The sequence below is a fragment of the Sphaerodactylus townsendi genome, linkage group LG01, assembly GCF_021028975.2.
Source record: "Sphaerodactylus townsendi isolate TG3544 linkage group LG01, MPM_Stown_v2.3, whole genome shotgun sequence".
In the NCBI taxonomy this organism is placed as follows: Eukaryota; Metazoa; Chordata; class Lepidosauria; order Squamata; family Sphaerodactylidae; genus Sphaerodactylus; species Sphaerodactylus townsendi.
Window position 1 is genome coordinate 154,143,596 of NC_059425.1, and position 25,852 is coordinate 154,169,447.

Below are 25,852 nucleotides of genomic sequence, written 5' to 3' on the forward strand. Positions count from 1 at the left end.
CTCTTCAAACTCTTTGCCCTAGAGTGGCTTCCACAAGGAGTCTGCTGCTTCTAAAGGTGCTAATGGATGGATACTTGCAGCTTGAGGCCAACTTGGGACTGGGTGTTTATTTGAGTTCCTTCCTACTCTGGGATTCCCAAGCCTTGAATTGGGATGTAGGTAGCCTGCACTAATAAAGTATTGCAAGTTTGCATTTCCCAAGCTGTGCACGTAGCAAAACAATGCCAGTTCAAACAGCTCAGCAGTTGCTGTGGTGTCCCAACACCCTTCTCTGTGTGTGGATACAGATTTTCCTGCCTTTATTGAGACTCAGCCGCCTTTCAGGTAGCATGTGAGGCCTTTTAGCTAAAGTTCTAATACTGCCCCACACTATAGTAGGTATTTCTGTGGCGTATCTATTCATCCAAAGAATTCCTGAAAGATTGAGACTTTTTATGTAAAACTTATTCTCCTTTCTATTACCCTAGTGAACTGCGACAGGTTCAACATATAAAAACAAAGATGTGTTGAACACAGAGTTAGGATTAGAATACATTTCTTCTAGTTAGAGGAAATTTCTAGTCAAACCCCAAGGGCCATCAAGTCCAACCCCCTGCAATGCAGGAACACACAATCAAAGCACTCCTGACAGATGGCCATCAAGTCTCCCTTATAAAACCTCCAAAGAAGGAGACTCCGCCACACTCTGAGGTAGTGCATTCCACTTCCCAAAGCATGATATATAATTCCCAATAGCTGAAGCAGCTCTGACAGCAAGATCCTTAAATGCCTTTCAGATTCCATGATGGCCCTGCATGATCAGAGTACTGCCTTCTGAGACACAATGTGTGAAGGTATGGGGGTAAAGCCCCTGTAGCAGAGTAGCACAATACACTGGAACGTAGTAGGATGTCAGAGGCACACAGCAGCTCAGCTTCACAAAAGCGGTCCTACTTTTATTTGTTCACAAGTATAGCTCACACAGACAAAGTGCTCCGCCAGGCAGTGCGACGACAAGTGTCTCACAGACCTCAGTACACTGCAGCCTTATATCTGGTTCACTGGCCAATCACAATTCTTTACCAATTAAACCCAGAATGAGGCTGTGTCATGTGATATCTGTTAGTTAGATTTTGATGATCAGACACCAGTTACAACAGTGCTCTGACACAATGTGGCACAGTAAACTGTAAGATTAGGATCCAGGTGACCCAGGTTTGAATCTCCACTCTGGCATGGAAGCTCACTAGGTGTCCCTCAGCCAGTCACACACTCTCAATTCTAAACTGCCTCACTGGATTGCTATGAGGATAAAACGGAGGAAGAAAGAAACATATAAAACACTTAGGCCCCTTCCGCACACGCAAAATAATGCGTTTTCAAACCACTTTCACAACTGTTTGCAAGTGAATTTTGCTATTCCGCACAGCTTCAAAGAGCACTGAAAGCAGTTTGAAAGTGCATTATTCTGCATGTGCCTTAGAGTCACCACTCGAGAGAAAGGCAAGATATAAATGAACAACTTAAGAAAGAGCTTGCTTGATCAGACTTGCAGTGGCCCACCAGATGCCTCGGGAGCTCACATGCAGAATGTGAAAGCAATGGCCCTCTGCTGCTGCTGCTGCTCCCGAGCACCTCGTCTGAATGAAGTACTAACCAAGCAAATAAAGTAAATATGAAAATGACAAGGCTTGAAGCTTAGAATTTCTCCAGGCAAGGCCTATGCTCTGTTACTGAGCCTTGGACCCTCTGTGGAAATGTAATTGTTGTATATATTGAAATATTATTATCATTGTACAATCACTCTGGGAAATTATCAGTGTATATCGATGAAAGTTACCATTTAAGATAAGAAACCCACCAGATACAAATCCAGAAGTCAGGATCAAAATACTGCTTGAAAATAACTAAAGATCTTGCACATGCCCTATGAAAATTTTGACACCCCCCCCCCTTGGCTCCTCAGACTCTTATTCCATGTTACATCAAGATCAGTCTAAAGAGACAAACCTCCTACACACCTTTGTTCACTGTCACTTGGCTCATAAGACTTGCAGACATCTCATAACTGTCTTACTTTTTTTCTCAAAGAACTCAAAGTGACCTTCAGGGTGATCCCATATGGTCTCCCACTGCCTTATTTGCCAGAAACTTTGCTAACTGAATAACAGAAGCTACCTCAAACCCCCAAGCCATTTTATTGCCCTTGAAAACCAAAAACTGTAGCACAGTAATGTACGGCAGTTGTGTTTGCTTGTGCAAAAGTTCAGGATCTGCAGATATCAATTGGTAAATTATTATACATTCTGAAGCCCAAACTTCCATCCAAGGAAGTGAACACAGGTTTTAGCAAACAGAGAATGTGTGACTGTTCACTTCTGAGAACTGCTAGAAACTGCGTATCTGTTATGTTTTGTACACAGTACTATATGTTCTCAATAACACATGCAAGATAGCTGGGGTAAAAACAAAAGCCTGACACCGTTATTAAGTGCATTGGTATATTTCTGCCTGATTTCCGAAGACAGTTAAGAGAATTGCACAGCTGGAAGAAAGCTTGAGAGATCGCCAAGCTTGAGGGTTGCCAGGTCAAAGTACCAAAGTAAAAGCCAACTGCCGAGCAATTATCTTTGCTCAGCATAATTTTTGCAGACCTGGAATTTAATGAAACAAGAAATAACCATTACTTGGGTGCTGTACTGGTGCGGTCGTATTCTGTAGTATTTTCTCCTGGATTTAAGCCAGCATCTGTGGTTTCGGGCTGTATACCCAGCATCTTCAGAGATCCTCTGAAGATGCCAGCCACAGATGCAGGCGAAACGTCAGGAGAGAATGCTGCTAGAACACGGCCATACAGCCCGGAAACCACACAGCACCCAAGTGATTCCGGCCGTGAAAGCCTTCGACAATACATTAATAACCATTACTTTTACAAAAGGATGCCACTTGAAAATAGATAAACTTAAGAAACCTGCTGGATTGATTTTTCCTGTCCTTAAGAATGATGTATTCATAAATCTGCAAAAATTCCCAACAGGAGTTTTGTTTAATTAAAAATAGGATCAAAAACATCTCTTCCATTGCTTCATCTCCTATGCTTTGGGATGGTTTCCGCAACAAATGGAGCAATGCTGAGACAGATTTTCCTTTGTTCATTACTTTCTCAGGAAGTGGATCTGACAATATATAGATTGACATTTTCTCAAGGAGGTGAGTTGCATCCCCAGCGCAGTATCATTTTCCAGGTGTCCCATATTTCAGTGGTGGCTGCACTAGTAACCCACTGCTGCAGTTCTGAATGATTTTGTTGCATTTCCCTTTTTTCCTTATTGTCACATCACTACTCTATCATTTGTGAAAAGAATTTCTGTGGCAGAGTGACATTTGTGATTCCTGGTTAAAGAAGTCTTTCCTAGATGTGTTCTACAGCTCCAGCAAAAAAGATTGTACTGTTGGGAACCAAACCAGGCCAGGAAGTATGGATGAGGTTGCGTTATATTTCACAATCTCTTTCTCACTACACTCACATACCATAATCAAACATAGATATGTCTGAGAACTATGTGAGTTTGCAGAATGCCAGAAGCAAAACTACTAGACAGGGCAAGAGCATCCATCCAGATAAGATTAAATTATTGTTTCTTACCCATGGATCCCTTTTTCTTTCCCACTGGCTTCATAATTCCCCTACTGAATCTGAATCTCTTGGAGGCCCTCAAACAAAAAAACCAATGATGCAGAAGGGAGAACCACAGAAAGAAGAAATGCTCAAACAGGCCAAATCAAAGGTTCCACTATGACAGTGTCTACTCTGTCAGTGTTTGCACCAGACTTAACATAGCAGCATGCCTATGCGTTGCCCACAGCAAAGTCAAACACACAATAATCACAAGGGAAGCATGAACTTCAGCATCTCTTACAGATCTCCTGGTGACTCTACCACCACTCAGAAATATGGTGCTCATTGATGACTTCTGGACATGGAAAGCCACCAGCCACCACACACCAAATGGAATGCCAGGATGGGAGCACGGAACACATCCAAAATGTCCTCTGACATACATGGCACAAGTAAGCTACCAAGCACAGTCTCCATCCACTCCCTGTCAGAGTCTTCCATCATCCAGTGAACCTATAGACAACAAGCCTGCAAGAGAAGGGCTCCAATCCTGCTATATTACCAAGAGTTCCAAGGACAGAACATTGCACATACCATGTATGTATTGGGGTCTGACTGGTGAGAATAAGCATTTTTGCTAGTGATGGAGGCCCTACAGATGAGGAAAAATGAATGAAACAAGGCTACTGGGGGGAGGGGGGGAGCTAACCTGACTAACCTGACTGATGGATCAGTGGGGAAAAAATCAGTGGGGAAAATGAGATTGGGGCTTCTGGGAGATGTGAATGAAACCTATATGTGAAAAAGTCCACCTTTGGGAAACTGGATAACAGAATTAAATGTTCTATGGAAAAGAGAGATGCAACAGAACAAGAACCCAAATCTCTGACTCCAAAGAGCAACACCAGAGACCACAAAAGAAGATCTGGAGGAGGTTGTTGTAGGTATCTAGACCAGGGGTCAGCCACCTTACCTCCCAGAGAGCCATTTGGACCCATTTTCCATGGCCCCAAAGATCTACCAAACTGGAGAGGCGGCTCCGCATGGAGCTGCCTCCCGTTCAGCCCCTCTACTCACCTTTCCTTCCAGCGCAGCTCTGGAGGGACACGGCTACGCTGCCCTCCAACCTCCAGGTCATGCGGAGCCACAGTATAAGGCTGAAAGAGCCGCATGCGGCTCCAGAGCCACGAGTTGCAGACCGCTGATCTAGACCATGATACTACCCATTCTCTCACGGGAACTCACCCAGGTTTGGAAGTCTACAGACAACAGGCTGGCATAGTGTATTCAGTCTAGAAGATACCTTTCAGATTGTTCAGTAACACAAAAATGCTGAACTACCACACACCTTTGAGATATCCTAGAGCCATGGGAAACAAGATGAGTCTGCATACCTTAGCATAGTGTAGGGGGGAGGGTGGAAGATGCTAAGAGTCTTGATTCCCCCTGCCTCTTTGCTTGCATTTGTGGAGCATTTTCCCCTTGCTGCTTTACTTACAGAAAGGAGGGAGTTAGGACTCGTGTGTGTGTGTGTGTGTGTGTGTGTGTGTGTGTGTGTGTGTGTGTGTGTGTGTGTGTGTGTGTGTGTGTGTGTTGATGGATTCCTGAGGTAGAATATCTGATCAGTAAGTGCTCAGAAAGTCCAGGGTCATAAACTTCCTTCCTGTATTTGTTAGCCTTATCTACTGGAATTTAGTGCTCGTTTGCTGAAGCTCATACTTTTGGGCTAAATAGTTCGATAAACGTAAGGACAAACAGATATATCTTAGAGTTGCCAAATCTGGCCTGGGAAATTCCTGGAGGTTTAGGAGCAGTACTTGGGAGGGAAAACTTTGGAGAGGAGAAGGTAGGGAGCTCAGCTGGGATATGATGCCAGAGTCTGCCCTCCAAAGCTGCCATTTCCTTCAGGGGAACTGAGCTCTGTAGTCTGGCAAACAGTAGTATTCTGGGAGAACTCTGCGTCTTACCTGGAGGTTAGTAATCCTAATCTAGCTCCATAAATCGTGAACTATGAACTGAGTTCCCTTACTGGGGTCTATATCAGTGGTGGGATTCAAATAATTTAACAACCGTTTCCGGTGGTAAGATTCAAATAATGTAACAACTGGTTGTTTACAAGTACCATTTTAACAACCGAAGTGGTGCGAGCCTGCTGAATCCCACCACTGGTCTATATACTCCTGGGGCTGTGCTACAATTGACTCTTGACATGCTGAACAATGCACTTCCATTCCTCTTTTCAATGAACTTTGCAACTGCATTTTACTGAGTGAATTGGCAAAATGCACTTGCAAATTATTGCTGAAAGTGCAATTATTGAAAGTGCATTATTCAGTGCGAATGAAAGTGCTGAATCGACTGAATCCTATCATCTCATCTTAGATCCATTCCACACAGCACAAATAAGACATCCTGGGGACATCTTTAAAAAATGCTGCCCCTCATTTGTTTTGCAGACCACATAGGCGTCAGAAGAGGGAAGAGACTTTTTCCCACCTGACCGGTAAGCTCTCTGGTCAGTTTCACCCTCCACTTGTGCCAAACATTTTGTTGCTTCTGAAGGGATTCTCCCTACCTTCATTTGCTGAAGGTTACCACAGGACATTTGCTCTGCAGGCTCTGATCCTGGGTGTCTTTTCAGCTTGAAAGGTACACAGTTGTACTCAGCTCTTTCTGCCAATTCTGGCAATATATAGTTTTCTTCATTTTTAAAATTTGTTTTGGAAAAGCTGTATTCGAAGATATGCAGACACCCATATGAGAATCTTAGCTGCTTGGAGGACTCACTGACAAGCATTGGGACCACACTATGTTCCAAGAAGTGATGAGTTTGGGCTAAGCTACCCAGGTCAGGGCACTTGGAATTATGTGTGTGTAAAATGCCCGTTTCAGCCAATCCATGGTGATCCCGCAATATTCAGAGGTGCTTTGCCATTGCCTGCCTCCATGTCACAACCTTTGTATTCCTTGGTGATTTTCCATCTAAATACTTCTCAGGGCCAACCCTACTTAGATTCTGAGATCTGATGAGCCTAGCCTGGGCCACCCAGGTCAGAGCACCTGGAATTATACTATATCTTTAAAGGAGCACGAAGATCACTCCTGTAGCATGCAAGAGAAAACTTGGACTTTATGAACAGATTGTTTTATAACAGAAGCTCGCTAAGCAAAACATTCATTAAATGTATGATCCATGCAAGAAATGGAATTTTTTCCTTAGGTTTGGTAATTGCCAGGGAGTTGCTATTTATGTTTATACAGAACACAAGCTCTGACTTCAGGTTCTCTGATCAGGAAAATGTAGCTATGTAGGAACATAGCTAAAAATGTTCCCTTTCATTCTTTGTTTTTAATGATTCTTAATGAGCAAACCTTGGTAAGGAGAAAAAGTGAAAATGTCATCTGGAAAGCAATTCCTTTTCAAAATCTTGACACTTATCTGTAGCTCATTGCTATGATTGCTTGCAATAATAAGTGGGGAGTTCACAGAAGTGACACAAAGGATAATACTGAATAGTATTGCTAGCGTTGGCTGCTGTTGCTGAAAGAATTGTCAAGGCCATTAGCACTTGTTCGTTTGCTTCTAGATTAACCCTGGGTCACTATCCACTCACCATAAGCCGCGGGGTCACCTCTGTAAAAGCCACGGGGGTCCTGGATGCTCCCCACATCTCCGGCGCTCACTGCGCGGCTGCCAGGGATTTACCTCTCTCCCGCCTCCTGGTTACAGTAGCGGCAAATTAAGCTCCGCTAAAAAACAGCAACTTTTAAAACCCGCGGGTGCCGCTGAGAGTTGTATGGGCGAATTCCTCGGCTGTTCTTGTACGGGCTGATTACGCTGTGCCAGACGCCGCAGCTCCACGGGCCAATCAGGGAACAGGGAGCCATCTTGTTAAAGTTAAGGGGTGTCCCCGTCTAAAAGTGCGCTGTAAGCTGATGACGTAGACACGTGTTGACACCCAATTGCATCTTTCGCGGAAGATTGAGACGTGTACACAACAAAGGCGCTCTCAACATTGCTTTTTTTCTTACTTGCTCGAGCTCTCACAGGTTTATTGCCGGGTTTGCAAGCGCCCATTCAAGACACATGTCCGGTTCCTAACGGTCTCTGTGCGTTTTTCTGTTTTCGCTTTTACTGCCCTGAAATATTTGCTTTTCATTTCGATCCTCGCGAGAAGGTGTGCAGCGCCTTTCTGATGAGCGTTCCTGCGACGCACGCGACGCATTTACTGAACCAATCCACAACTTCAAAGCGTTCCAGCCAATCGAGACGGAGACCAGCCCTCGGATGGCCGCGTGGACGCCAGATTTCTCCAGCCAATCGGAACGCTCTATTCCCCCTATTTCCATGGAACTTCTGCTCTTTGCTGCCCGCGCAATTTTCCTGTGGGGAACAAATGTCTCCGTGGTCAGAAGCCGCGGAGGTTTTTCACTGCGGGGTCGCTGCAGCGTTGCGATTTGAAGAGGTAAGTGGATAGTGGCCCCCTCTTACCTTATCATATTTGACTACTGTATCATATTAACATACAGTAACCATTACAGGCTGGGTTCATATTGTAAGTTATTAAAATCTTGATAATGTTCCTATAAATCACTGCTCTGCCCAAAAATATTTAAAAAGGTAAACATGATTGTGGTCATAAGGGCAGGGGAGGAGGCGAGGAGGGAAAGATGCACACAGAAATCAAGATGGAGTCAGTCACAGCTTTATTGATTACACCATGGAGTATAGGCTGGGCACAGGTCATGGATCCAAGCATTGGATTACCTGTCTGTTGACCAGTGGAAACCTTTCCCCAGTCCACTTACTGGGGCTAAACCAGAAATGGCAAATCAGTGGTTCTTCCTTGGGCACAAGCCTCTGCATGTACCTTTGCCATCTGGGAGCAAAGCCAGGTGAAACCCCCTTGCTGGCCATACTGCTGCAGGGCTCCACTCCCAACTCTGACACTGGAGGAAGGGAACCCACCCTTTCTACCCATACTGTGAGTAGAACTATCACCTGAGAAATGCCTTTTAACATAGCGCTAACCTGATATTCTCAGAAGGCTGGGTGCAAGGCCAACGGAATGTACCCTAAATCACACTAGGCATGGTTTTTGCTTGCATTTTAATTGAAAACATGGGACTTCATTCCATTTAGGAAATTATGAATATATCTTTCTCAGTGTGGCCTCATCTGTGGATATTTAAATTCAGAGACTGGACTATGGACAGACAAGACAGAATCTTTCTACAAACCTAAGAAAAGTTCCAGGTTTGCAGAAAAATCTGAAATCTTAAAGCACACACACAACCACCGTGACTGATCAGAGAAATACACTGCCTCTGAAGGCAAAAACAGCCACTCAGCTGTTTCATCCCTGAGCCTATGGGACTGCTGTTCTACCATTCAATCACCCTTTGGTGGTGGTGGTGGTGGGGGGGGTTGAAATGCTGGAGAGAAATACAGAAAGAGTTAGTTGAGATCTGCCTCAGGGAGGGTGCAGTGTTAGTTTTGGTCTGTCTCAACAAGACAGCAAACAGTTTGAAGGGTAGATCTCCCTGGTAGCTTGGCAGAGGCTTAATTCTATCAAAGGGAGAGGACAGATTATTCAATTGTTAAACTTGTCTTGGGTAATGAGCAGACTCATACCATTCAGTCTGACTCTTGGGAAATAGCAGGATGGTGTAGGTAGAATCCTGTGTGTGAGAAATGATCAACCTAGAGGCTAGTCAGTGAAAGCCTGTTTGTACCTGCCAGTATCAGACCACACTCTGAAGCCATAACTAGTTTAAATTTATGTGCCTTAACCAAAGTTCTCCGTTGACTGTCTGGAGATCTGTGCTGCTGATCTGTTCTTTGAAACCAACCTGTAAACACAGTTATCTCTTCCACATCACTGGGGTTAGGGGTGCAGTGCCCCCCACAATCTGGAAATCTGTGTAAAAAAATTTGGCCCTTCCTTTGTACCAGAGAATAAGTCTGATTTTTTTCTTTTCTTTTAACTTTTTAAAAAGAAATTGTGTATATTTATGGTATTAAAAGATAAAATATGTTCCTATTATCCAATACTAAACATATATTTTCTGCATTTCTGAGTTTCTAAATATTTTCTGTGTCATCGTGTTATTGTCTGTTATGATGAGGTAGGAATAACTGTAAATAAATCTTCTTTGGCCTTCCTCAGTGATTTCTATATTTGTCTTGTTCACCACAAAACTTTCCTCAACAAACCCAAACTTACCTCAGCAAAGCTAAAACCTTTTCACTTGCTACCTTAATAACATCTTGTAACTGAAGGAAAGGTTTACAGTTCTGAACAAACCTGGTTTCCCAAAATTATAAGAAGTTGTGTAATTCTACTCACTTTGAAGAAAGGGACTGCCATATAGCCCTGCAGTAATAGAAGCAGCATCTGTACGTTTCATAAATGAATGCTCTCAGTGGATGTTACCAGACAGCCACAAGAATATTGCCAGCCTTCAAGGCTTTGTTTCTGTCAGGCAAAGGCAGAGGGAGATACAGGGTCCTTTCCAACAAGGCTGGTTTGGAATTTGAGGGAAGACTTATTTGGACTAGGCTGCTGGCAATCCCCAGGCAACTAGTCTTGCTACCATGCAACAATCATGACTGCAGCCTAGCTGCTCGCTACAGTTTAACAGCAACCACGCCATGAAAACAGTGCAGTATAAAGTATTTTATACAAGGATCTGGAAGACCCATATCCCTATTCTGCCTTGGAACCTCTCCAGACGACCTTGGGGCAATCACACATTCTCAGCCTAACCTATCTGGAGGTGTCCCCTGCATGTAATTTTGGGTTTCCTACGTCAGAACTGGGCCCAGTGAACCACACTGCACAACTTGGTCATAGTTTTCCCTGGGAGACAACGAAGGGAAAGCTGTTTCCCTGCCAGACAGCTAAAGGAAGGTTGGCTGGAGGGTAAAAAACAAAAGGAAGCAGGGAAAGGGGAGAGGCTATGTGGGCTTTCAGAAAAAAGACAGAGTTGGAGAAAGGGAAATTAGGTGTTCCCTACAAGTTCCATGCAGCTCTTCATATATTTCTGTTAACGTTACTTGGGTAGTGTACACAGGTGTAAAGCTCATTTGTAGGTGTTTATAGCATGGAAGTATATTTAACCCAGATTCAATTCTAAACGTGTTACTAACTGCAGCTCAGGTTTTATTTAAAAAGTGTCATATCTCTTTCTTCAGGTGTAAGTCACCAAAGAGCCATTGTATGTTTATTCATTGAGCAGTTCATCTTGTGCAATATTTTACACAGGCATAATTCTCATTTGATTCCACAATCCAATCAGTCAGTCAATCAAGCCTTTATTGGCATAAGATTCCACGATTCAATATTTATCCTTTTCCTTTGGAGCATTTTATTCATCTCCCATTTTAGCAAGCTCTAATGTTTTATTTCACGCAAAGTCCTTTTTGTGCTGCTAGTCCTTTTTTTGCAACACACTTTTTTTCACTCTGCCTTCCATCCTGATGGAATATAGAGATGCGATATTCATGAGATTAACACTGAAAGCATATTAACTAGGGTTACAATCTTTAATTGACTTAATTGGTAGATTAATCAGCTAAAACTATATTTGGTTAATCAGTTCAGACCAGTTTTAATCAGCGGAGCCATTAAGGGCATACTTTTTTAAAAATTGGTTCTTACATATTAAGGTAGTAAGAAATGAAAATAACAGCCCAATCCTTTGTATATGTTTGTGTGTGTGTGTGTGTGGGGGGGGGAATGGGCTGATGAAAGCAGCCCACAGGCAGAGAGGGCAGACGGCCCCCTCCCATATCTCTGTGGTGGTGAAACCTGGAAGTGGGTGCCACCAGGGAGTTACGTTAGCATCTGACCAAATGCCAGCGTGGGTGGGGAGTGGGGGTGGGGGGCTAGGGCGTGTCCCTCACGTTAGGAGCACTGTAGCCCTATAGAGAGCTTTAGGTGGCCAGATGGTTTGTGGGGGTGGGATTCGGGTGACTGAGGAGACTTTTCGGGTTGCATAACTCTTTAGCCCTTTGGAGGGCTTTCAGTCAACTGAAGGGTTTTTTTTAAAAAACACATTTTTCTGCCTCCCTGTGCTGCCTAAAAGCCCTCTGGAAATGGTGTGGTGGCGCAGCAGCAGCACTGTCCCCAGTCACCGGGGGCTTGTGGACTGGGCTGCCCAACTATTCAAGATGCACTTTTCTTTCAAACAAATAAAATTTTGTTTATTAAACTGTGGATTTACTTTATGGCTGTGTAGGATCTCAATAAGGAATCTATATTGAGATTTGGACAATATGCATGTTTGTTTAAGTTTAATCCATTGATTGACTGAACTAAAAGTAACATAATAGGTCAACAAAAACTAATGAACCAGTTGTCAGCCCTTGTGTCAATCTAGAAAGGTATTAAGAACTTTATCCTGAACCACTAATTAATATCCTCTCACATTTCTTCCAGCATTCTATATCTTTGAGCAGCTTCAGGGAAGCTATCAATTTATAAAAGCTCCACATATTTTTCATATATCTTCCAAAAAGTATATTGATTTGAGACCTAAGAGGAATGAGAGTCAATCCTGAACCAGCAACCATTTTGCTGTACATAAAAATGTTACAGCTTTGGAATCGGATATCTTCCTGCTGCAAGCTATTGTATTGCTGCAAGAAAAAAAGAAGAAGAGTTTTTTCCATCAGAAAGAGGAGACAAATAGCTTTTCTATAAAGCGCTTTTCTTCCTCCTTCTAACCTTGAAAGTTCTTGAGATAACAATCCAGTAAAAAGACTGCAATCTGAAAAAAATGTCAGGTGATCTCCATTTAAAGAATTCTAGCTCAGACTGAACCTATCTGTGCCTTTGGGTCAATAAATTCGGGTTGCCAGCCTCCAAGTCATGGCTGGAGTCGGGAGATCTCCTGGATTTACAACTGATTCCCAGGCAACAGAGGTCAATTCATCTGGAGAAAATGGCTGCTTTGGAAGGTAGACTCTACCCCATCGAAGACCCTCCCCTCCCCAAACCCCACCCTCCTCATGCTCCACGCCCCCCCCATGCGCAAACGTGGAGCTGGCAGCACTAACAAGAATACCTGGACCAAACAACAGGTCTGTGGACATGTTTTTCTCAGACAACAGTTTCCCCATGCTGTAAAGCAGCACTGCTTTTGAAACTGATGAGATTTTCAAAAGCAGCCCTTCATAGGTCTTCAGAGATTGCTGTTCCAAAAACTCCCATGGTGCATGTGTTAGCCATTGAATGGATTTAAACTAGTTGGATCTCATGATTTTGAAACAAATTTACAGTATACTTCATAACCCTCATGGTGCTTTTATAACCATGGAAAGGATTTGCCATATGGCTCAGTGAAGCCTCTTCCATTCTTTTCCTTCCCTGGTAGATCTTTAAGAGTGCACGCTCACACTGCAGAATACCAATCAGTATACAGAACGGAGAGCCTGTGCATGCCTCCCTGTATCTTTCTTCTTGAGAATTTTGGCCTGCACCTTCCTCTCCTTAAACCATCTTTCAATAAAACCAGGGGCATAATGAGGGAGCCCTGGGCAAACTGTAGCCCTGGGCAAAACCTGAGTTGGATGCCTGCCCCCCATGGGCGGCCACTCCACCACGACCAAAAATTTTTTTGCACCAGAACATTGGTGCCTACAGGGGTTGAAGTTTTTAGACCTAACAGCACCAAAATTTCAGCATATCATCAGGAGACTGTCCTTATGCTACTCCCCAAGTTTGGTGAGGTTTGGTTCAAGGAGTCCAAAGTTATGGACTCCCAAAGGTGGTGCCCCATCCCCCATTGTTTCCAATGGGAGCTAATAGGAAATGTGGGCTACAGTTTTGAGGGCCCATAACTTTGGCCCCCCTGAACCAAACTTCACCAAACCTGGGGGGTATCATCAGGGCAGTCTCCTGATGAGACCACAAGCTGAGAGACTGTGCCTTCAGAAAAGCCCCAGCCTGCAACCCCCCATTGACAGCAATACAGAAAACTCAATGCAGAACAAAGATTCTTGGGCAAATTTCTGGGATGTTCCTGCAGGGGGCGCATTTTTGGATGTATCGGCACCAAAATTTCAGGGTATCATCTGGAAACTGTCCTTATAAGGTACCCCCAAAGTTTAGTGCAGTTTGGTTTAGGGGGTCCAAAGTTGCCCTTGGACCCTCAAAGGGGCACCCCATCCCACATTCTTTGCTAAGGAGATGGGGGCTACCCTTTTGAGGGTCCATAACTTTGGACCCCCTGAACCAAACTGCACCAAACCTTGGGGGTGCCATCATGACAGTCTCCAGATGATACCCTGAAATTCTGGTGCTGATACGTCCAAGAATGCCCTCCCTGCAAGAACATCCCGAAATTTGCCCAAGAATCTTTGTTCTGCATTGAGTTTTCTGCAATGCTGTCAATGGGGGTTGCAGGCTGGGGGGGCACATTTTTGAAGGCACAGTCTCAAAACATTCAGGGTCTCATCAGGAGACTTCCCTAATGATTCCCCCCAAGTTTGGTGCAGTTTGGTTCAGGGGGTCTCATCAGGAGACTTCCCTAATGATTCCCCCCAAGTTTGGTGCAGTTTGGTTCAGGGGGTCTCATCAGGAGACTTCCCTAATGATTCCTCCCAAGTTTGGTGCAGTTTGGTTCAGGGGGGCCAAAGTTATGGACCCTCAAATCTGTAGCCCCCATCTCCTATTAGCTCCCATTGGAAACAATGGGGGATAGGGGCACCCCTTTGGAGTCCATAACTTTGGACTCCCTGAACCAAACCTCACCAAACTAGGGGGGTAGCATAAGGTCAGTCTCCTGATGATACGCTGAAATTCTGGTGCTGCTAGCCTAAAAACTGCGCCCCCTGCAGGCCAAAAATGGAAAACCATTAAAAATACCCAAAAATGAACCCAGCATTTTGATGCCCCCCACAAGGTGATGCCCTGGGCAGCTGCCCACCTTGCCCAATGGGCATTATGCCAGTGAATAAAATGGTTAATCTTGATTATATAAAATATGCAATCTATGTGATATTCAGTGGTTATCTAAAGTACTTTTTGATAGAACTCTTTAACCATGAATACTTGCTGGATCAAATTGATATGATGATAATTTGGAGCATGGAGATCTTGGTTCAAATTGTCTTAAACTAGATATATTGAATGACCTATGAGCAAATGTTCTCCTTTTAAAAAAAATAAATCTGATAATAGCAGCTGTTGGGGGATTTAGGTTGGGGCTGCAGCAGATGGGCAGTGGGATTAAATTATTCTCCTAGTTTCCTGACTTAAATCACCTCCTGGAGTTATTTGCTCCAGGGAAAAAAAGGCAGGAAAGTCATTCATGGCCTTCAGCCATTGACTTACAACATAGCCTTCTCCTTACATTCACAGATGTTACCTTGGCAGCAAGATTGACCTATTCCCATAATAGGGAGAAGGTTTCTGGACTTGGCAGTAAAGAAAAACAACATCTATTTATCAGCTATCTAAGGTAACACTACCTGCTACAAACCTAGCATAAACACCCATTTCCCATGAAGTCTGGAGCATCGATATTAACTAGAGAAGATACAGCCTGGCCAATCATACTGTTTCACCAGCTAAGTAGAATGTGGCCCAAAGGAACAAATTATCTCTCCCAAGGCAAAATATTTATGAACTTGGAAGAAAAAGATTTTGTAAGCTTACATGTTACTGTGACCAGATATAACACTATCATTTTAGCACCCACTTAAACAAGTTTATCTCTAGTAGGGAATGGTTTAACTTTTCAAGGCAAATATTAAATATGAGATGAAGAAAAATTAGAGGTGGAAATGAGATGGCCTCATGAGACTGCACATTCAACTCACATTGCAATCCCATGCAGAAGTGCCCCAGTCTACGCCCACTAATTTTATTGGGATTAGACTGGATGAACCCTGCATAGGACTGTACTGTCGGAAAACTTTGTTTACAAGAACATTTTAAAAAGGAAATAAAAATGTAATAATATAAATTTAATTTGAAAGTCACTTGTATATTTTAAAACAATACAGGTTGACTTTTGGGCTTCCTGGCAATTTAACGATAGGACTGAATGAGGAAAAAAAGGGGATGGCCAAAACATAGCAACAATTGTGCTGCAAGATGCTACATTTAATACTAATTTAATGGCTGAAAATGCAGTTTTGTTTTTTGAGGTTTTCATGAACTGGAAACCTGTAAAATGTCTGTATTAAAATGATTGCATCCCAGCATGGAGTTAAGCTGGACAAAGTTAAATACTTTTCAGTCCCATTCATTTTGGTGGACACAATGAAGTCATCAGAGCACTTAAAATGATTAGAATTCTGCTTTTAATATTTGCAGAATTCAATTTTTTAATCTTTAATAAAGTACTCTGTGTGAGTATTGCTTGTGAAGATCCAAGTAATAAATGATTAATTGACTATCGCGTGAATTTTCCTATTACAGAAGCACACAGCAGCAGATACCAAAGGTCAGACAGTCCCCCTGCCCTCTATGCATGTTGACTTGTGGTTCTTTAGTTCACTGTTAAGCATGCTACATTATTATTGAATACCCCCCCAGCCCCCCGCCCCCAAGAAGCCAGAAAACAGCTTTCCAATAAAGGCAACTTTATGATAGATGCATACCATACACCGATCCTCAGGGTATACATTCAAAGTGACCTTGGAGCCTCATGGGCATGTTAGGTTAGCTTTCTATTTGTTATGTGGCAAGTTTTTTAAAAGGGGGAGAGTGGGGAAATTTAGGATTGTGTCCTCAATGCTGGGTGAGCAGTCTAAAAGAACTAACTCGCTCTCCGAAGTTATTGCAGGGGGAGAGGAAGGGATGCCCTAAATCCTGAATGCTCCTCAAAACACACACACACACACACACACACACCCTCCCCAAAAGTATAGCTAGCCGGCTTGCAGAGAAACGCAGTTCGTGGTCTCTTTCCTTTCTAGAAATCTCAATAAAAGGCGCCACAATTTGGTGATTTTTTTGAAAAAAGATCAAAACGGGGTGGCGGGGGCGGGGGCGGGGGCGGGAGCAACGAATGCGATCTTCAGGTCAAGTTCCTCTAGAAAAATATTGCTCCAGTGCAACGGAGTCCACTAAAGTATTTCTATTTCAGCCTACATTACTGGCTGAATAGTACCGGTTTGACATCTTGTGAGACAGCTGCAAATGTCCTGCTTGAAACGATGAAAGCTTAAATTGTATTCATTTGTTCATATACTGTTTATCTACTATCATGGTACTGTAGTACTGTTGAAATCCATGCCAATAAAGGCTGAGTATTATTTACTGTTATTATTATCGCTTCAGTGCAGGGATGGGTCTTCTTCTCTGCAGGTGATGTTCCACCTGTAAAAGGAAGAAGCGCGTGTCTGTCTGGGCTCGTGGGTCGGAGAGATTAATCTTTTCTCCCTGCAAGTGGGAGGCGTGACCCTGTGCGCGAGGCAGTTTCTTCTCCGGGCCAGCCGGGGTGGGGTGGGGGTGTGTGTCTGTTGCGCTGTGTGTGTGTGTGTGTGTGTGTGTCGGGGGAGGGGGGGCAGAGCCCGAGAGAAGGTCTGAACGTGAAACCTCCTGCTTTCGGCAGAGCCCGTGAGATTACTTGACCCGCGAGGGGCGCCGAAGGAGAGGCGGGGTGGAGGCCGGGCCTCGCTCCCTTCGCAGGCCCCACTGGCCGGGCCGCGTTGCCGTGACGACGAGGCAAGCCCGCGCCCTCCGCCTCGCCTTCCCCGGCCCTCCCACCGCCCAGTGAGCCGCAAACATGGCAGCGGCCGCCCGGAGACTCCGCGCTACGGTGGTAGCGGCGGGGAGGGAAGGTCCCAGGTGAGCCCCGCTTCGCCTCTCTTTTGCCGAGGAGGGACAGGAGGCTGGACGGAGGGGCTGGCGCGGCGGTGGCCAGCCTCGGGGGTTGGCTTCAGCATCAGGGCTTGTGGCGACCTCATCCTTTGGCTTCATTTTCCTCCCCGGCTCCCTGGTTTGCAGCTGGAGATCAGCAATACTCTGAGCAGCGCAGAGCGGGTTGCTGCCCCGTTCGTGGACGGAGCCTGGTTTGCGCTGGCGAGTTTGGGTGGTTGTTGGGCCATCAGCCCTCTTGCGCTGCTTAGTTTACTTCGCTGATGCACGTGGGGATGCTCCTGGAGCCCCCCAGCCCTTTCGATGCGGAGCCTCTGTTTGTCTGCTCTTCCTCCTTCCCACACGTGTGTGGTGCCTTTGCTCTGCCCTCACACTTGTATCAGCCTGCCCGTTTCCCCTGGCCATGTGTTTCTGCTAATACTCTGTTGTGTCTGGATAGGGGTCTCCCACCGCATTTTACCCTCTTTCTCTTCTCCACTTCTTAGGAATAAATAAGACGGGGCCCCCATAAAGCCGCTTCTCCTCCCCTCCCCCTTTCCCCCTTGCCATCCCCTGAGAATGTGGAAACTCAACAAGACTGGCAAAGTTCTCCTGGATGATTCTCCAGAGGAGGAAGAGAGCCATGCACATGATTCTCCACCTTCACCAGCAGCCACCTTTTCAGCCCAGGTAAAAAGACTCCATAGTACTGATTCTGTGCACTGCAGTATTTTTAGTATCTTTGCAGCTGAGCCGCCTGTCACCTTTCATTCTTTTGTAGAACAGTCTCTCTTTCCTCCTTTACCCATGCCAGGACCTTGATGCTTCTATCTTTGATCTGACATTTTGAGTAATCACTTTCCATTCCTCTTGGATGCCTTAATAATGAGTTCTGTGGCAAGGAGGAACTGGTATGAACTACTGCTGTTTTCTGAAATCGCCTCTAGGAAGCTGTTTTCTAACCCCCACCCCCCCTCCTTCAGCAGTGTTAGGATCCCACAGCCCAGGAGCTTTTGTTTCAGAATACTTTGGTCTCTTTACCTTTCCCTCTGTTCTCAAGCATAGTTCTTTTTATTAATGGCACTGAACAAATGCATAGACAGTAGCAACATAACTTCAGTGAAACATGTAAAAAAGTGGGAGAAAGAATAGAGGCTTGTTGAAATGTAACATTCATAATAAAAAAACAAAAACTACTTTTGGAAAGGGAATTTTCTTACATTTTGCCAGTTGTTGATATTCAAGAACATGTTGTTTTGACTCAGACTTTTTTAAAAAACTTGTTTAATATTGTATATTCCACAGTTGTTTTTAGTGGAATTCACCAAGTACATAAGTACTGTAATCAGCATTCTTGGGCATGTTTGTGAATGTAAAATCTACATACTGCACTTTTATCAATTGAAACTTGCTACAATTTATCATTATGGCATACTGTTTTTGTAAATTTTATGGGTATCTTATTCTTCCACAATGTTTTGGAAAGAAGAGTATGAAAGAGGAATAAAAGAAATGACTTGAATGTTTGACTGTTTGATGTACATTCTGAACTGAAATGCTTCAAAGAATCTCCATCTATATGTGAAACTTCTGTGAAATAAGCGCCAGAAGCATAACGTTTGCTGCTTAATTATAAATACAGTACCAAGCCAAAAGTCTAATCATGTTAAAGAAGCAAGAATTATCCAAAAAAGTTATACTTTCCTATTTTTTGAATATGAAACTTAGAATGTTGAGCAGTAGAAAACTGTAAAGGCACTTCTCATATTTAAAACTTTTAAAGACAGGATTGGTAATTGATTAAGGCAGAATTTATATTAATGATGAATGTTATTTTGAATATGATGAATATTATTTTGAATTAAGAAATATTTAATCTGAATCTGGATGTAACCGTTTATGTACCTTCTTTAACTTGGGGAGTGCACATAAACAGGCAAAAATAGAATGAAAATAATAATAAATAGGATTGCCAACTCCAGATTTATTCATGGAGATTTGAAGGCAGTGCGTTTAGAGAGGGGAATCACACAGGATGTGATGTGATGTCATGTCCAAATCAAAGATCACCTCTGCCAATTCCTCCCTTTCCTTTGAGATCACTTCCTCCAATCTAAATTCAAATGTCCCTCTTTTTAGCACTTTTCTCCCACTGTGCATCACTTGTATAGGCTTCTGTATACATACATACATACATACATACATACATACATACATACATACTATAGGCTTCTGTATGTCATACTAATCTTTTCATCCTAAATATTCATGCTGGTATAGGTTACTGCTTATCTTTTATGTGTTGCTCAATCTTTTTTTTTTTTTAGCTTCAGAGTTCTCTTTAGGTTCAATCAGAAAATGCCATAGGAGAAATAGAGGTCCTAGAGCCATGGTGACGAACCTATGGCCCTCCAGATGTTCATGGACTACAAATCCCATCAGCCTCTGCCAGCATGGCCAATTGTAGTCCATGAACATCTGGAGGGCCATTAGCTCGCCACCGCTGTCCTAGAGCGTCTGTCCTCTAGCTACTCCAGACCTTCCATTAGTCATATACTCCATAGTGCCTACTTAATTGCCACTTCCTCCTGGAAAGCTAATCTCAGAAGACTGGAGATCAGTTCTAATTCTGAAAGTTTTCCTGGCCCCACCTGGAGATTGATAACCAGGGATACTACACACTTACCTTAATGTAGCTAAGGAGATCTGCATGTAGAGGAATGCAGCAACGTGTTAATATTATCTATCTGTATAGTATTACTTTTACTGGATTCAGTTGACATTCCCATTCTGAACCAACTAGTCATGTGTAACATTCATGTAATTGGTATTGTGATTAAAGCTTGATCAGGGTACCTCTTTGCTGTTGTTCAAAGTATTCCCTTCTCTAGATCCCTTGTAAAGAGAACTGTTGTAGTGGCTGTGGAGGCCCATAATGTACCAACACTTGTAAAAATCACTTTTGTGCCTGCTATGCAAATTGTTCAGTTGTCTTTTTCTAATTTTTCTCATTAGTTCAGGTATATTCCGAGTATATGATCACTCACTTAGTTGCACCACTTTATTTTAGGCTATGCATCATAGACTGCACTAACTCTTAACACATGGAGTAATTCTGTATCATAATGAATTTCTTGATAAAGATAGTCTAGCAGAGTATCTGTTTTATTACTGTCCTTCCTCTAGGGAGCTCAGGCAAGCATCGTCCTCTTGTGGGTTACTCTTGCAACAATGTGAGGTAAGTTAGGATGACAGAGAAATGACTGGGCTGGGGGCACTTAGAGAGCCCAAGGGCAGAAATTTTAGCCAGGTCTATCCAGTCCTACTGTAATGCTCTGACCATTATAGTGTGCTGACTTTGTTGTTTTGTGACCTAATTCACAACATGTTTTAAGGAAAAGATCTTAGATTGAAGTTTGTTTGGCTGAAAACATCATCTTAATTGGATTGTAGATTTGGTTACCTCCGTAAATCCTATTAATTTTCTTGAATGGGATTCTTTTTGAAAGGTCTTTGAAAAAAAACTAATTGAAGAGAAAAATAGGCTTATTTTATTTGATGAAAGCTAGAAAATGTTAAAGAAACAATCTTCCAATCTAAGGTATTTCTTGGAAGTGTTGCATGTTTAGTTTGAAATTCTAACATTTGATTCTTCAATGATACTTGGCTGCCTCCTAAACAACATTAGGGAACTAGAACGTTGATATTTTAAAGTCAGAACTGAAGTGTGCATGCTATAAAAAGTAGATGGAAGGTTGCGTAGTTAAAGCCTATAAACTAATGAAAGGAATTGATATCACCACTAAGAATTGACCCCTTACTATGGAGCTGGTATGGTGTAGCACAAAGACATTCATGGGAAAATATGGGGTTCTTTGCATTCCTCTAGTGATACACTGAAATAAAAGACTATATTATGATGCAGTCATCAAGTATATCTTGTTCATCAGATAGATTTTCTTTTCTAGGTAGCAAAAATTGTTATCCTAAGCCGTGGTGGTGAACCTTTGACACTCTAGATGTTCATGGACTACAACTGGCCATCCAGATGTTCATGGACTACAATTGGCCGTGCTGGCAGGGGCTGATGGGAATTGTAGTTCATGAACATCTCGAGTGCCTTAGGTTCGCCACCACTATAATCCTTGGATAACAATAGTGCTGTCATTGCCTGTTGTGCTTGTATATTAAATGAATATTTAATGTTAATTGTAAGTTTTAAATTATCATTTTAACCTGATAGATAAATAATGTGATCCTTAAAATGAAGAAGGGGACATGGCTTTGACCTCCTTGGAGTAAAGGCAGGGCAAAATTGTTTTGGAGTGATTGAGCAGTTCTTGGTCATTTGGGATCCCATGAATGCTATTTGAGAAAGTCTCTCCATTTAAAATTGGTGTGTGCATGTATAGTACCACTGTAGGTAACAGCTAAGGAAAACTGGAACAGAGTCTAGCGCTGGGGTGTTGAACTCATATGTTATGAGGGCAGGGTATGACCTAAATTTGTTTTGCAGGCAATGGCTGCTTCATCTGTCAAGGGTGCAGTAGGTTTGCTAGCCTAGAATGGTACTGGGGAGGTGGTCAGCACTAGGGAGGGTGGCTGCCTCAGCTGCAAGTCCGCAGCCTTCTCGCCAGTCCATAACGGCACTGGGGGAGGTGATTAACACAACTGGTGAGCCCATTAGCCTTGCTAGCCTAGATAAGAATGGGGGGTTTGCCTCAGCTGGCGAGTCCACAGCAAGATCACTAGCTCAGATTGGAACGGGATGTGTGTGTGTATGACTCACCAGGACAGATTGGTAGTGGAGGATGGGTGGGTGCCTGGACTGGCTAGCATTCAGTGAACTTTCCACATCAGATTGGCAGCAAGAGGGAGGTTTTTGCTTCAACTGACTTGTGGGGCTGATAAGACTTCTTAAGGGGCGTGATCTGAATCTCCGGCTGCATGTTTGATACCCCTAGGGTAGTGCACTCTGTTGAGACAGTCTGTTGCACCAAATACATCTCACCTATTTTCCCCTTGGGATTTAACTGGCTTTTGAATTTGATAGTACGTTTTGACAGGTATTCCCAGTGGTTGAAACAGCTGATAGGATGATTGCATTCTTCAATTTTTCGGTCCTCTGATTCTAAATATTTGTATCAGAATGTTTGTTGGCAATACCAACAAAAAAGTACCGCAGCACTATCATAGTGTCATGGTTTGTGATATCCCATACAACACATCGGTGATGTGTTCCAGGATAAGGACTTAAGCTCAGAAGTCTGGAACATATATGGGCAGCCTTGGGCTACATTCCTTTTTCTGTTTGGCAACTTGGAATTTCCCTAGGTCTCTACATATTTGGCCAGTCTTTCTTCACGTCAGGTCATGTGATTCTACCAAAAGTGGGTTTATTGCTCCCCTTTTTATTGGAAGGGTTGGGGAGGACAGAACCAGGATAGCTGTAGTAGCCTAGCCACAGATGTGGATTGAAAGTGACCTATATAATGTTGGAAATGTGATATGCAAATCAAGTTGTCACATCATAAAGCCTGGAAACAGTTTAATTCTCTCTCTTTCCCTCCCTCTGTTCCCCCTCTTGCTGGATTCATGGAGGTGGTACCTTTTTATCCAGCCTAGTGTAGCTAACCCTCAACATATGAATAAGCTGCATGCTGCCTCTGAACGCTAAAGGTGGGGCAGGGGAGGGAGGGTCAGAAACAAAACAAAAATAGAAGAGTTTGAAGGAAGGAGGAATTCGCAGTTGCAGAGAGAAAGAGCTAGAGAGACCCAAGAGATGGACAAAAATTAAAGGAAGATAACAAAATTTGGGGTCCAGAGAAAGAATTTGATTGTAAAAAGGCAGAAAGAAGAATGGAGAGAAAAAGCAGGATTTGAACTTGTGGTGCAGAGAGAGAGAGAAAAAGAAGAAAGCATAGGCTTTTGGGTCCAGGCAGAAAAGAGAAATTACACTGGACTGGAAACACTGGGAAGATTGAGTGGGGTGTACAAGTAGGGAAGGGAAAAGATACATTGGATTTTAAGGAGGAACAGGGTTTAATTTAGAGAGGCTTAGAAAGAAAACTTTGGCTTAAAAATGGGACGGAATACTTTTCCATAGTTCACGTAAAGATGTGTTATTCTTGAGTTTAAAAAAATGTAAATGTGCCTCAGGATTATGTTGTCTTGTCCTGCTTTGGCCTAGAAACATTTCTCTGTCTTTTTACTTCTCAGAGCAGATTTGAATTCTGCATTGTATATTCAGATACACATACCTTACTAGAAAATGTGGAAAAAATTGTGACATTCCCCAGTTAAAAACCTCATATCCCACTTTAATTATATTTATTCCAGATCAAGGAAGGGGAGGAGAGGGTGTATATTTGGGAGGCACTAAAAAGATTTCACTAAAATTAAAATTAATTTTATACAAGCAGCAGGAACATTTTAAAAATCATGTATCGTATGTTTTCTGCTTTGTCTTCTTGTTCCTGGAGTAATTTCAACAATCTTTTCAATCATACATGACAATGTATATTTGCTTTGTAACATAATAAACTTATTACAAGTTGTAAGCGCTTGAAAACTGTTTGCTTTAGTCTTAGTAGACTCATGCGTTGCCATTCCTGTTAAAGTTTTTGTTTATTAGCTTCTATAGTGGACGGTACGTAGATGCATGGCATGAGATTTTAAATATACAATTTTGTACTTTTACTGGTTAGAAAGTGCTGTAATGATGACCTTGGCTATTAAAAAGGGGCAATACTAGGGCTCATTGGATCTGTATATACAAATCCTTGCAGATTGAGAGCTCTAATTGCAAGCATAATTGGACAAATATATGGCTTGCAGGACAGAGCTACTGTTTGAATCAGATGAGTTCAGCCAGATCAAGGAAGAACTCTGGACTGACTTTCCTAAAAAACCCTTGCTAGACAGTAATTGTAAAATAGAATATTTTCCTCTTTTAGCAGAAAGCAAGAAAACTGAAACTCACTGTCCTCTTGTACAGCAATTGAATTCCAAGCCCAGCCAGAATTTTTGGATACTTTTGCCTTTTGCTCAACCAGGTATCTAACATTTTTGGCTGAGTTTGATAGTCAATCATTACGTTGAGTAGTGAGTGAAGCTCAGCTTGTTTTTCTTCAGTTGAGCAGGTAGCACTAAATCACATCTTCTTGTGTAGCCTGCATAGTGGGTATCAAACCAGAGTAGTAGCAGGTATCTGTGTTTGTCTCAACTTCCATCCATGTTGCTGATGCTTATGCTCCTAGCATAAGACACAGCCACATGTTGTTTTGAAAGGAGAACTTTCTGCTCCTGTGTTGTAAGCAGGCTTTAAAAATCTTGTTATGCTTTTGGTGGTTCAACAGAATTAAGTTTCAGATTACCTTTCAAAACCCAAGAACTGTATTTTTTTAAACCTTTGTTCCACGTTCTCCTTTGAACCAGCTGCGGTAATCCTCTGTCTGCTTACTTAGCTAAAACTGTTCTAAAGTTCTGTTTCTGTGCCACATGCGCCAAGCTTCAGCAAATGTAGCTAGCTCTACCATGTCAAGCCTGTGTGAAGACTGAAGTGAAATCCACCACATCAAAATTCAGGCCCCTGCATCGCCTATATATCATTTCTGACCAAGTGCAGTTTGAAACAAATCATACACTCAGTCTCTTTTCTTTGGTACATGATGGGAAATATTCCACAATGTCCAACAGTTGTCAGAAGTATTTTCCATGTACGTGCCCAAATTTGGGCAGAAATTAGCATCATAACTGTCTACTTTGTCATGCTGATTATACTGTTTCACTTCTGAACTTTATTCCTTGTTTTCCAACTACAGCTTATTGTAAAAGCCAAATCTTGTGCAACTGAAAGTCACTCTGAGGTGAATTTGTCACGTTGAATTTGTCACATAATGACAGTTTTAGGAATTCATCCTCATGTAGTGAAAAGAAATATTTATCTTATAAACACTTGAACGTTGGATCCAGCCAACTGGCTTTCTGATGTCAAAAGTTGGTGTGGTTGCCTCTGACTGCTACAAAGCCATACTGGGACCTGTATGGACAAAATCCATATGGAATGGAGGCTGTAGAAAGGAAGGAATTGGGTGAGATCCTGTGAAAGGTGCTGGCTGGATGCCACACAGATGTTTAGCTTGTGAGGCTATACCAGAACTCTGTACAAAACTGCATCGTATCAAAGTCATCACACAAAGCTGATGTAATAAATTGACTTATGGTTGTTGTCCAAAGGGCATGAAGGTTTCTCCTTTGCCACACCTGGTGGAAATAAGACTGTGTTATATTGATAAGGTCTATGTTTTGGTGCTGGTTCTGAGCTTTTAATGCTTTGTTGCGTATGTAGAATTTATTGTTTTTATTAAACAAACAGTAGAAAATGATAACAGTGCAAACATAGAAGTGTAGAGTTGGGAAGGGCTATGGAAGCCAT

The 25,852-nt window shown here is 42.8% G+C and overlaps 1 protein-coding gene across 3 annotated transcripts in view; it reads left to right on the plus strand.

Moving 5' to 3' along the window:
- Positions 1-17,169: 17,169 nt before the first annotated feature.
- LOC125433260 (testis development related protein) overlaps positions 17,170-25,852 on the plus strand; it is a 42,238-nt gene continuing 33,555 nt past the window's right edge. The window contains exons 1-2 of one of the 3 annotated variants that reach the window (XM_048497780.1): positions 17,170-17,406; positions 17,922-18,105. In XM_048497780.1, the coding sequence (XP_048353737.1) occupies positions 17,995-18,105 (111 nt within the window). In that variant the 5' untranslated portion in view covers positions 17,170-17,406; positions 17,922-17,994. Of the gene's footprint in view, positions 17,509-17,921; positions 18,106-25,852 lie in introns of all 3 variants that reach the window. The other 2 variants (XM_048497772.1, XM_048497764.1) reach the window with 2 other exon arrangements.